The sequence below is a fragment of the Eleutherodactylus coqui genome, chromosome 4 (assembly GCF_035609145.1).
Source record: "Eleutherodactylus coqui strain aEleCoq1 chromosome 4, aEleCoq1.hap1, whole genome shotgun sequence".
Lineage (NCBI taxonomy): Eukaryota > Metazoa > Chordata > Amphibia > Anura > Eleutherodactylidae > Eleutherodactylus > Eleutherodactylus coqui.
In genome coordinates, this window is record NC_089840.1 from 289,638,268 (window position 1) to 289,652,004 (window position 13,737).

General features: G+C 48.2%; 1 protein-coding gene across 1 annotated transcript in view; it reads left to right on the forward strand.

Moving 5' to 3' along the window:
- Positions 1–13,095, forward strand: part of VAX1 (ventral anterior homeobox 1) — a 33,396-nt gene extending 20,301 nt beyond the window's left edge. Inside the window, exon 3 of the mRNA XM_066598892.1 lies at positions 12,628–13,095. Coding sequence (XP_066454989.1) covers positions 12,628–13,095 — 468 coding nt within the window. The remainder of the gene's footprint in view (positions 1–12,627) is intronic.
- Positions 13,096–13,737: the final 642 nt, after the last annotated feature.

Consider the following 13,737-nt stretch of genomic DNA (forward strand, 5'->3'; position numbering starts at 1 on the left):
GGTGGAGAGCGTTATATGAGGTTATTATATATACTTCAAGCAGAATAATAATAAAAGGCTTCCAGTGAACGAAGTGGGGTGTATATATGCACTGCTCAAAAATATTCCGTGAACACCTGGGCTATATTCAAATGGGGCAGATCCACAGCTGACAGTCTGCAGCAATACTCACATATTCACCCGGGGAAAATCCACAGCTGAAGGTCTGCAGCAGTACCCACATATTCACCCGGGTCAGATCCACAGCTGAAGGTCTGCAGCAGTACCCACATATTCACCCGGGTCAGATCCGCAGCTGAAAGTCTGCAGCAATACCCACATATTTACCCGGGCATATCCACAGCTGAAGGTCTGCAGCAATACCCGCATATTCAACCGGGGCAGATCCACAGCTGAAGGTCTGCAGCAATACCCACATATTCACCCAGGGGAGATCCAGAGCTGAAGGTCTGCAGCAATACCCACATATTCACCCGGGAAGATCCGCAGCTAAAGGTCTGCAGCAATACCCGCATATTCACCCGGGGCAGATCCACACCTGAAGGTCTGCAGCAATACCCGCATATTCAACCGGGGCAGATCCACAGCTGAAGGTCTGCAGCAATACCCAAATATTCACCCAGGGGAGATCCAGAGCTGAAGGTCTGCAGCAATACCCACATATTCACCCGGGCAGATCTGCAGTTGAAGGTCTGCAACAATACCCAAATATTCACCCGGGGAAGATCCGCAGCTAAAGGTCTGCAGCAATACCCACATATTCACCTAGGACAGATCCGCAGCTGCAGGTCTGCAGCAATACCTACATATTCACCCGGGGCAGATCCACAGCTGAATGTCTGCAGCAATACCTACATATTCACCCGGGGCAGATCCACAGCTGAAGGTCTGCAGCAATGCCCACATATTTACCCGGGCAGATCCACAGCTGACAGTCTGCATCAATACTCACATATTCACCCGGGGCAGATGCTCAGCTGAAGGTCTGCAGCAATACCCACATATTGACCCAGGGGAGATCCACAGCTGAAGGTCTAAAGCAATACCCACATATTCACCCGGGGCAGATCCGCAGCTGAAAGTCTGCAGCAATACCCACTTATTTACCCGGGGGAGATCTGCAGCTGAAGGTCTGCAGCAATACCCGCATATTCACCTAGGACAGATCCACAGCTGAAGGTCTAAAGCAATACCCACATATTCACCCGGGGCAGATCCGCAGCTGAAAGTCTGCAGCAATACCCACATATTTACCCGGGGGAGATCTGCAGCTGAAGGTCTGCAGCAATACCCGCATATTCACCCGGGGCAGAACCGCAGCTGAAAGTCTGCAGCAATACCCACATATTCACCCGGGGCAGATCCGCAGCTAAAAGTCTGCAGCAATACCCACATATTCACCCGGGGCAGATCCGCAGCTGAAAGTCTGCAGCAATACCCACATATTCACCCGGGGCAGATCCGCAGCTGCAGGTCTGCAGCAATACCCACATTTTCACCCGGGGCAGATCCACACCTAAAGGTCTGCAGCAATACCCACATATTTACCTGGGGCATATCCACAGCTGAAGGTCTGCAGCAATACCCGCATATTCACCCGGGGCAGATCCACAGCTGAAGGTCTGCAGCAATACCCACATATTCACCCAGGGCAGATCCAGAGCTGAAGGTCTGCAGCAATACCCACATATTCACCCGGGCAGATCGGCAGTTGAAGGTCTGCAGCAATACCCACATATTCACCCGGGACAGATCCACCGCTGAAGGTGTGCAGCAATACCCAAATATTCACCCGGGGAAGATCCGCAGCTAAAGGTCTGCAGCAATGCCCACATATTCACCTAGGACAGATCCGCAGCTGCAGGTCTGCAGCAATACCTACATATTCACCAGGGGCAGATCCACAGCTGAAGGTCTGCAGCAATGCCCACATATTTACCCGGGCAGATCCACAGCTGACAGTCTGCATCAATACTCACATATTCACCCGGGGCAGATCCTCAGCTGAAGGTCTGCAGCAATACCCACATATTCACCCAGGGGAGATCCACAGCTGACAGTATGCAGCAATACCCGCATGTTCACCCGGGCAGATCCACAGCTGACAGTCTGCAGCAATACCCGCATGTTCACCCGGGCAGATCCGCAGCTGAAGGTCTAAAGCAATACCCACATATTCCCCCAGGGCAGATCCACAGCTGAAGGCCTGCAGCAATACCCACATATTCACCTAGGACAGATCAGCAGCTGAAGGTCTGCAGCAATACCCACATATTCACCCGGGCAGATCCGCAGCGGAAAGTCTGCAGCAATACCCACATATTCACCCGGGGCAGATCTGCAGCTGAAGGTCTGCAACAATACCCGCATATTCACCCAGGGCAGATCCACAGCTGAAGGTCTGCAGCAATACCCGCATATTCACCCGGGGCAGATCCGCAGCTAAAAGTCTGCAGCAATACCCACATATTCACCCGGGGCAGATCCGCAGCTGAAAGTCTGCAGCAATACCCACATATTCACCCGGGGCAGATCCGCAGCTGCAGGTCTGCAGCAATACCCACATTTTCACCCGGGGCAGATCCACACCTAAAGGTCTGCAGCAATACCCACATATTTACCTGGGGCATATCCACAGCTGAAGGTCTGCAGCAATACCCGCATATTCACCCGGGGCAGATCCACAGCTGAAGGTCTGCAGCAATACCCACATATTCACCCAGGGCAGATCCAGAGCTGAAGGTCTGCAGCAATACCCACATATTCACCCGGGCAGATCGGCAGTTGAAGGTCTGCAGCAATACCCACATATTCACCCGGGACAGATCCACCGCTGAAGGTGTGCAGCAATACCCAAATATTCACCCGGGGAAGATCCGCAGCTAAAGGTCTGCAGCAATGCCCACATATTCACCTAGGACAGATCCGCAGCTGCAGGTCTGCAGCAATACCTACATATTCACCCGGGGCAGATCCACAGCTGAATGTCTGCAGCAATACCTACATATTCACCAGGGGCAGATCCACAGCTGAAGGTCTGCAGCAATGCCCACATATTTACCCGGGCAGATCCACAGCTGACAGTCTGCATCAATACTCACATATTCACCCGGGGCAGATCCTCAGCTGAAGGTCTGCAGCAATACCCACATATTCACCCAGGGGAGATCCACAGCTGACAGTATGCAGCAATACCCGCATGTTCACCCGGGCAGATCCACAGCTGACAGTCTGCAGCAATACCCGCATGTTCACCCGGGCAGATCCGCAGCTGAAGGTCTAAAGCAATACCCACATATTCCCCCAGGGCAGATCCACAGCTGAAGGCCTGCAGCAATACCCACATATTCACCTAGGACAGATCAGCAGCTGAAGGTCTGCAGCAATACCCACATATTCACCCGGGCAGATCCGCAGCGGAAAGTCTGCAGCAATACCCACATATTCACCCGGGGCAGATCTGCAGCTGAAGGTCTGCAACAATACCCGCATATTCACCCAGGGCAGATCCACAGCTGAAGGTCTGCAGCAATACCCGCATATTCACCCGGGGCAGAATCGCAGCTGAAAGTCTGCAGCATTACCCACATATTCACCCAGGGCAGATCCGCAGCTGAAAGTCTGCAGCAATACCCGCATATTCACCCGGGGCAGAACCACAGCTGAAAGTCTGCAGCAATACCCACATATTCACCCGGGGCAGATCCGCAGGTGAAAGTCTGCAGCAATACCCACATATTCACCCGGGGCAGATCCGCAGCTGAAGGTCTGCAGCAATACCCGCATATTCACCCAGGGCAGATCCACAGCTGAAGGTCTGCAGCAATACCTACATATTCACTCAGGGCAGATCCACAGCTGAAGGTCTGCAGCAATGCCCACATATTTACCCTGGTAGATCCACAGCTGAAAGTCTGCAGCAATACTCACATATTCACCCGGGGCAGATCCGCAGCTGAAGGTCTGCAGAAATACCCACATATTCACCCGGGGCAGATCCGCAGTTGAAAGTCTGCAGCAATACCCACATATTCCCCCAGGGCAGATCTGCAGCTGAACGTTTGCAGCAATACCCGCATATTCACCCGGAGCAGATCCGCAGCTGAAGGTCTGCAGCAATACCCGCATATTCAACCGGGGCAGATCCACAGCTGAAGGTCTCCATTCCCTTCTTCCTGCCACTGCACTGCCAGGAGAGCAGGGATTTCCGTCTGGCGCTACCTGCGTCTCTCCAACCGGGCGCTCCACGGCACCCGACATCAGTGCTCTAAGCCCTGTCCCCCACAACTTGGATGGGGGGGCTTAGTCCCAGCAGCCAGATCCACTTCAGTGTGGAGCGGAGCAGTGCTTCCTCTCTACCCATAAGGACCCGAGGGACCGGAGATGGCCGGCCAGAGCCCTACAAAGCCATTTCAGTGAGCTGCTGACCAAACTATCATACATAACCTCCATGAGGGTGGCATGAGCGTCTGATGCCCTCTAGTGGGACCTGTGCTTACAGCTTAGTACTTCGCAGCCCAATTGGCATTCACCAGAGATTACCAGAATTGGCAGGTCCGCCATCAGAGCCCCCTTCTCAGATGATTCACACCGAGGACAGGTGAAAAAGTCTGGAGACTTTCCATGGTGAACCTGATCTGATGTGTGATGGGTTCCCCTTATGATTTGGAGCAGAGTATCTGTATGCCTGCCTTCTTCGGGGTCAGTTTGGACAGGATGTTGCTGCACCTACAATCCAAGAGGTCCGTTCTCCGCACCAGTTATTACATAATCTGTCCGATATCCATCGATCTGTGAGCGCTCTGCCTACCATTCATATTTAGGAGCTCAGGGTATCAGCTCTCCCCTCTTCATCATCCTGACCAAGTGGTTCCTCCACTCTGACTTCTCCACTGACTGACTCGCCACTAATTCTCTAACTTCCCCCTGTCGTACAAATGTAAAATAGGAAAAGTAAAGGGGTCACAACTCAATTATTCATCGCTAATTGGAAAAGTAAGTGCACCCCTATGTAACATAACTTCCCGGTGTCGCACAAGCGTGATATTTGGCACAAGCATTCTTTAGGTCCTAAATGAGGAGAATGGGAAGGGTGGCACATTCTGCAGAGGGACATCGGTACATGCAGCCTGAGGAGAATCTAACGCTCCTCTATGTGTATACATATTTTATTCCTTGGTTACTCTAAAGTAACTACGACTTTATTAAATTTTATGTGGGGACAACACGTAAACACCTGTATCAAATTAACTCCGGCGAAGCCGGGTATATCAGCTAGTTTATGAATATACCTGTGCTTTGTTAATAAAAGATGTATATATGAAAATTACATGCATTCAGCTGAAATTGTATAAAACACATAAGAAAATAGAGAAAATCTTGTTTACTCTCACCTTAGTGTAAGGGCACCTTTACACGGAACAACTGTCGGGTTCATTAGCTGTCCCGCGGTCTACCGCCTGACTATCGCTCCTGCGCTTTACACAGGAGCATATTCGTTGAAGTCAATGGAGGCGGAGTGGGCTGGGATCCTCCTGGCAGGCTGACACCATTCACAGCAGACAGGAGTTGCTCCAACATTGAGTGGCTCCTATTTACACGCCTGACAATCATTTGGTTTATTAGTTAAACTCTGACAGGTGAGCGATTTCTCGCACAGTGCCCTGCTAGCGGGAAGGTTATCGCCCAAATTCACTCTTTCCAGCAAAAATTTGGGTGATAATCGCCCCATGAAAAGGTAGCTTTACACAGCACGCACTACTCTGATTGTCCAGCACTGCTCACATTTTCAATTAGCCCCTACCCCTTTTTGCTAAGCCATGCCCTTTGTGTCACCTCACAGTAATATTGCCCCTCAATGACCCTCTACACCGTAATAGTGCCCCATGGTGTTCCTCTCATAGTAATAGTGCCCCCATATGCACCCCTCTATAATAATAATGCCTACACATGTACCCCTTAGTAAAAGTAACCCCACATGTGTCCCTCAAAAATACTGCCCTCTCATCAGTAATAGTGTCTCTACACGAGGCCATTTGTAACAGTGCCTGCGAATTGGCCCCACAATAAGTGCCCACTGCATGCCACTCCTCAGTAATAGTGCTCCCACATGCAGCCCCGCATTAAAAGTACCCTTGAATGCTGCACCACAATAATATGCCCACCCATTGGTCTCTCAGTAATACTGCCCTGTATGTGCCCCTCAGAAGGGGTGCCCCCACATAGAATCATAGATTGGTCGAGTTGGAAGGGACCTCCAGGGTCATCGGGTCCAGCCCCCTGCTCAGTGCAGGATTCACTAAATCATCCTAGACAGATATTTGTCCAGACTTTGCTTGAACACTTCCATTGAAGGAGAACTCACCACCTCCGCTGGTAACCTGTTCCACTCATTGATCCCCCTCACTGTCTAATATCTAATATGTGCCTCCTCCCTTTCAGTTTCATCCCATTGCTTCTAGTCTTTCCTTGTACAGATGAGAATAGGGCTGATCCCTCTGCAGTGTGACAACCCTTCAGGTATTTGTAGACAGCTATTAAGTCTCCTCTCAGCCTTCTTTTTTGCAAGCTAAACATTCCCAGATCCTTTAACCGTTCCTCATAGGACATGAGTTGCAGACCACTCACCATCTTGGTAATTCTTCTCTGAACTTGCTACAGTTTGTCTATGTCTTTTTTAAAGTGGGGTGCCCAGAACTGGACCCAGTATTCCAGATGAGGTCTGACTAAGGAAGAGTAGAGGGGGATAATGACCTCATGGGATCTAGACTCTATGCTTCTCTTAATAAATCCCAGAATTGTGTTTGCCTTTTTGGCTGCTGCATCACATTGTTGACTCATGTTCAGTCTATGATCAATTAGTATACCCAAGTCTTTTTCACATGTGCTGCTGCTTAGCCCAATTCCTCCTATTCTGTATGTGCTTTCTTCATTCGTCTTGCCCAGATGTAGGATTTTGCATTTCTCCTTGTTAAATACCATTCTGGTAGTCGCCGCCCACTATCCAAGCTTTTCTAGATCTTTTTGAATCCTCTCTCTCCTCCCTACTGTTAGCTATCTTTGTGTCATCAAAAAATTTGATCAGTTTCCCATCAATTCCCGCCTTCAGATCATTTATAAAAATGTTGACCAACACTGGGCCCAGGACAGAGCCTTCTGGTTCCCCACTTGATACATTCTTCCACTTGGATGTGCAGTCATGTATGCCCACTCTTTGAGTACGATCACTCAGCCAGTTGTGAATCCACCTAACAGTTGCCTTGTCAATCCCATATTTGGCCATTTTTTCAATAAGTATGGTATGAGATACTCTGTCAAATGCTTTACTAAAGTCATGATAAACTATATCCACCGCATTTCCCTGATCAACCCAGTCAGTGATACTATCATAGAAGGAAATTAGATTAGTCTGGCATGACTTGTTTGTTACAAACCCATGCTAGCTCGGGTTAATTACTACATTTTTATCCAAGTACTTGCATACATGCTGCTTAATAATTTGTTTAAAGATCTTTTCCAATATAGAAGTCAGGCTCACTGGCCTGTAGTTTCATGGATCCACCTTCTTCCCTTTTTTGAAGATAAGGACAACATTTGCCTCCGCTGCTTCCTTTAGTATTCTAGGATGTAATTCATCAGGAGCTTGAGACTTGAATTCATTTAAGTTAGCTAAGTGTTCCCTCACCATCTCTCTGCTTACAGATAGCCTTCTACAGATAGCTTACAGATAGCATTCTTTTATTCCCCCAATAGCACAGGGAAGATCAGTTGATGTTCCATCTACTTTCTGAGAGAAAACAGATACAAAATAGGAATTTAAAAGTTCGGCCTTCTCTACATCATTTTTAACCAATTCACCATTTTCATCTTGTAAGCATCCAATAGCATCTTTGACTTTTCTTTTGCTTTTGACATACAACAAAACCCTTTTTTATTGCTTTTGGCCTCTGTTACAAGCCTCAATTCATTATTAGCTTTAGCTTTTCTGACACTTGCCCTACAGTTTCTGCAGACCACAATATATTCTTCTTTAGATATTTCCCCCTCTTTCCATTTGATAAACATGTTTTTCTTCCTCTATAACATGTATACAAGTTCTGTGTTCATCCATCCGGGTCTCCTTAAATGCTTCCCATTCTTCCTTCTTTTAGGGATTGTTAACTATTGTGATTTGAGAATCTCATTTCGCAATATTTCCTAACCTTCTTGGACATTTCAGTCCTTAAGAACATCCAGCCATTGGATTCTTCCTCTTTCTGAGTTCATTGAAATCTGCCTTTCTGAAATCCAACCTTGAGGTCTGAGTCTTCTCAGGTCTTCATCCCCTTTTTATCCAACATCCAAAGATCTCATAATCACTGCCTCCTAAGGTCCCAGCCACCCTTACTTCCTCAACCATTTCCTCCCTGTTCGTAAGAATTAGGTCCAAGATAGCAGATCCCCTTGTTTTTTCTTTTACCTTTTGGAAGATAAAGTTGTCAGCAAGAGCGGATAAGAATTTGTTGGATCCATTACTTTAAACGAAGAGATTCCCAACAAATGTCTGGATTGGTAAAATCTCCCATGATCACTATGTTGGGCTTCTTTGAGCTCTTGGCCATCTGATGTAGAAAGAGTTCATCCATATCTTCTGCTTGTCCAGACGGCCTATAGTAAATGCCTACAATGGTGTCCTTTCTGTTGTTCTCTCCTTGTATTCTTACCCAAACAGTTTTTACAGAACTCCCAGCTCTGAAGCTTGGATCTCTGTGGAGATTAATGTTTTCCTAACATACAACACAACACCTCCTCCCCTTTTTTGGGTGCGTTTCTGAAGTTGTATCCTTCAAGCCTTGTATACCAATCATGTATATCATCCCACCAAGTTTCCGTGATGCCTATGACATCATATGTCTCTTCCTGTGTTAGGAGCTCCAATTCCCCTTGTTTGTTCCCCATGCCCTGTGCATTTGTGTAGAAACATGTTAGTTTGTGATCGGTGTCTCTTGCTCGTCTACTTGCCTTGCGAATTTTTTGTCTTTGTTCTTTCTTGCTCCCCTCAGTACTAATGCTCCTCCTCATGTTCCCTTCATGTAATAGAATAATACAGACCCATGAATCCTACTTTAATGCAGTAAAAAAGAATGTTAAAAATAAATAAAGAAGTCTAATCCTCGTCCCTCGCTCCCCACTCTGCTCTGTGCCACTACTACGGTTCCCCTACTCGCTTTTGGGAGGGGCAACACATGATCGCTGTACCCATTTTTTTTTCTAAAACTCCACCCCAATTGTGAGACATGTCTCCTGCCTCCCAGGACGATGGGACCAACTCCAAAATCCAGGATGGCTGAGACACACGGAAACTCAGTGTCTTCACCACCTAAGGCCAAATCTCCCGCAGTTCACCTCACAGGACCGGCTCTCTTAGCCTGGGTTCCCAAACGGCGTATTCCCAGCGGAAATCTTGCAGTTTGGCCACAAGATTTCCACCGGGAGAGCGCTGCCTCAAAACCCGTGGCACTTAGCCGTGGGTTTTGGAGTGACTTGGCCACACGCTTTTCCGTTGTGGCCGACGATCCAATAAGGAAGAGGGCGTCCGCAATGGAAAAAAGAATGGACTTGCTGCGGCCGGCGAATCTGCGCCACAACGCCAGCTTTGCCACAACGGATTTGCCATCCCATGGGGACGAGAGTTCTGAGAAATCTCGTTCACATGGCTGGCTAACCCCAGGATTAGCGGCCGCAGGCAGACTTGTCATGGCGAAACTCTGAACGAAATTTCCGCGGCAAATCCGCCCTTATAAATCCAGCCTTATAACACCTCACAGGCGACTATTATCTCTCACAGATCACCTAACAGGACCGGCGCTCTTATTATACCTCACAGATGAATATTATCTCCCATAGATCACCTAACAGGACCGGCTCTCTTATTATACCTCACAGATGACTATTATCTCCCACAGCTCACCTAACAGGACCGGCGCTCTTATTATACCTCACAGATGAATATTACAGTATCTCCCATAGATAGCCTGACAAGACTGGCACTCTTATTATACCTCACAGATGAATATTATCTCCCATAGATCACCTAACAGGACCGGCGCTCTTATTACACCTCACAGATGACTATTATCTCCCATAGATCACCTGACAGGATTAGCTCTCTTATTACACCTCACAGACCACTATTATATTCCAGAGCTCACCTGACACGACCGTCGCTCTTATAACACCTCACAGAAGACTATTATATTCCAGAGCTCACCTGACAGGACCGGCTCACTTATTATACCTCACAGATGACTATTATCTCTCACAGATCACCTGACAGGACCAGCGCTCTTATTATACCTCACAGATGACTATTATCTCTTACAGCTCACCTGACAGGCCGGCTCTCTTATTATACCTCACAGATGACTATTATCTCTCACAGATCACCTGACAGGACCGGTGCTCTTATTATACCTCACAGATGACTGTTATCTCTCACAGCTCACCTGACAGGACCGGCTCTCTTATTATACGTCACAGATGACTATTATCTCCCACAGCTCACCTGACAGGACCGGCTCTCTTATTATACCTCACAGATGAATATTATCTCTCACAGATCACCTGACAGGACTGGTGCTCTTATTAAACCTCACAGATGACTATTATCTCCCACAGCTCACCTAACAGGAACGGCTCTCTTATTATACCTCATAGATGACTATTATCTCCCACAGCTCACCTGACAGGACCAGCTCTCTTATTATACCTAACAATGACTATTATCTCCCACTGCTCACCTGACTGGACCGGCTCTCTTATTATACCTTACAGATGACTATTATCTCTCACAGATCACCTGACAGGACCGGCGCTCTTATTATACCTCACAGATGAATATTATCTCCCATAGATCACCTGACAGGATCAGCTCTCTTATTATACCTCACAGATGACTATTATCTCCCATAGATCACCTGACAGGATCAGCTCTCTTATTACACCTCACAGACGACTATTATATTCCAGAGCTCACCTGACACGATTGGCGCTCTTATTATACCTCACAGAAGACTATTATATTCCAGAGCTCACCTGACAGGACCGGCTCACTTATTATACCTCACAGATGATTATTATTTCTCACAGATCACCTGACAGGACCGGCTCTCTTATTATACCTCACAGATGACTGTTATCTCTCACAGCTCACCTGACAGGACTGGCTCTCTTATTATACCTCTCAGATGACTATTATAACCCACAGCTCACCTGACAGGACCAGCTCTCTTATTATACCTCACAGATGACTATTATCTCCCACAGCTCACCTGACAGGACTGGCTCTCTTATTATACCTCACAGATGACTATTATCTCCCACAGCTCACCTAATAGGAACGGCTCTCTTATTATACCTCACAGATGACTATTATCTCCCACAGCTCACCTGACAGGACCGGCTCTCTTATTATACCTAACAATGACTATTATCTCCCACTGCTCACCTGACAGGACCGGCTCTCTTATTATACCTCACAGATGACTATTATCTCTCACAGATCACCTGATAGGAACGGCTCTCTTATTATACCTCACAGAGGACTATTATCTCTCACAGATCACCTGACAGGACCGGCGCTCTTATTATACCTCATAGATGAATATTATCTCCCATAGATAACCTGACAGGACCGGCTCTCTTATTATACCTCACAGATAAATATTATCTCCCATAGATCACCTGACAGGACTGGCTCTCTTATAATACCTCACAGATGACTATTATCTCCCATAGATCACCTGACAGCACCAGCTCTCTTATTACACCTCACAGACGACTATTATATTCCAGAGCTCACCTGACACGACTGGCGCTCTTATTACACCTCACAGAAGACTATTATATTCCAGAGCTCACCTGACAGGACCGGCTCTCTTATTATACCTCACAGATGACTATTATCTCTCACAGATCACCTGACAGGACCGGCGCTCTTATTATACCTCCCAGATGACTATTATCTCTCACAGCTCACCTGACAGGACTGGCTCTCTTATTATACCTCACAGATGACTATTATCTCCCACAGCTCACCTGACAGGACTGGCTCTCTTATTATACCTCACAGATGACTATTATCTCCCACAGCTCACCTGACAGGACTGGCTCTCTTATTATACCTCACAGATGACTATTATCTCTCACAGCTCACCTGACAGGACCGGCTCTCTTATTATACCTCACAGATGACTATTATCTCTCACAGATCACCTGACCGGACCGGCTCTCTTATTACACCTCACAGATGACTATTATCTCTCACAGATCACCTGACAGGACCGGCTCTCTTATTATACCTCCTGCTTTCTCACATCTTAAGCTCCTCCTACTTTCAGTCTTGCTCTCAAGTGTTGATGGGTAATGTAGTTTCCGCCTGACTTGCTTATTTATCACCTTCACTGCCTATATCCATATGACAAGAGGTTGTATGACGCAGGTTCAGGAGCCTCGCTCGCTTCATACTGTCAGCTGTTTCTAACCGTGCCCGGCAATGGCCGTGGTTGGGGTATGTTTGACCGGAGACTATTGCATATCTGTCTGTAATCACATCCATCTATCTGATCTCGCTCCACTCTTTCCTTGCAGGTGAAGGTTTGGTTCCAGAACCGTAGAACGAAGCAGAAGAAGGACCAGGGAAAAGACTCTGAGTTGCGGTCAGTGGTCTCGGAGACGGCTGCCACCTGCAGTGTCCTCAGACTTCTGGAACAAGGACGCCTCTTGTCCCCTCCTGGCTTGCCTGGACTAATTCCTGCTTGTGCCGCTGGTGCCTTAAGGGCCCCAAGCAGTTCTGGGCCCGGGGCCGCACCCCATCCTGATGTTACCAGCGCTCCACCTCACCAGTCTGGACTTCACACCTCCCCCTCTGGACACAGCATCTTCGGCATGCCAGTACCATCTCTCCTGGGCACAGTAGCCAACCGGCTCACGTCCAACCCGCTGACAATGGCAGGGAACCTCCAGGAACTGTCTGCCCGCTACCTTAGCTCCTCCGCCTTTGAGCCCTACTCCAGGAGCTCCTCCAAGGAGGCTCTAGAGAAGAAGTCCCTGGACTGACCCTGCAGATTGTGTGTGTATCTGTGTCATGTGTGAGGATAGGTGTACCCCAAACCTTACTGTACCCCCACACCCAGAGCCACAGGTGGGCGAGATGCAGCCTACTGGAGGCTGAAAAATGCAGAATTCACGAGCCAGGCAGTCAAATCTAGGGTCACTCCGGAGTCAAAGTATCCACTGTCCTCATGGAAAATGACTCCCCAAATTCATGCACCAGCAGTCACTTTGTAAGCACACTGACTGCCTGGCTCTGGGAATTCCACCTGTATCTGGACGGCGTCCATTGTCACCTGCAGCTCCTTCTGGGATTTCACACAACAGTCCTTGAATTATCCTCATCTGTCAGCAGACTATAGGCAGCAGCGGCGTGCAAGGAGGAAGCCATGCAGTTGTGGCAGAGGGGTCGAAGAACAGTCCTTGAGCCATTCTCATCTGTCAGCAGACTACAGGCAGCAGCAGCGTGCATAGAGGAAGCCATGCAGCTGCGGCAGATGGGGCGTAGAACAGCCCTTGAGCCATTCTCATCTGTCAGCAGACTATAGGCAGCAGCAGCGTGCAAAGTGTAAGCCATGCAGCTGCGGCAGACGGATTGTAGAACAGCCCTTGAGCCATTCTCAACTCTCAGCAAACTACAGGCAGCAG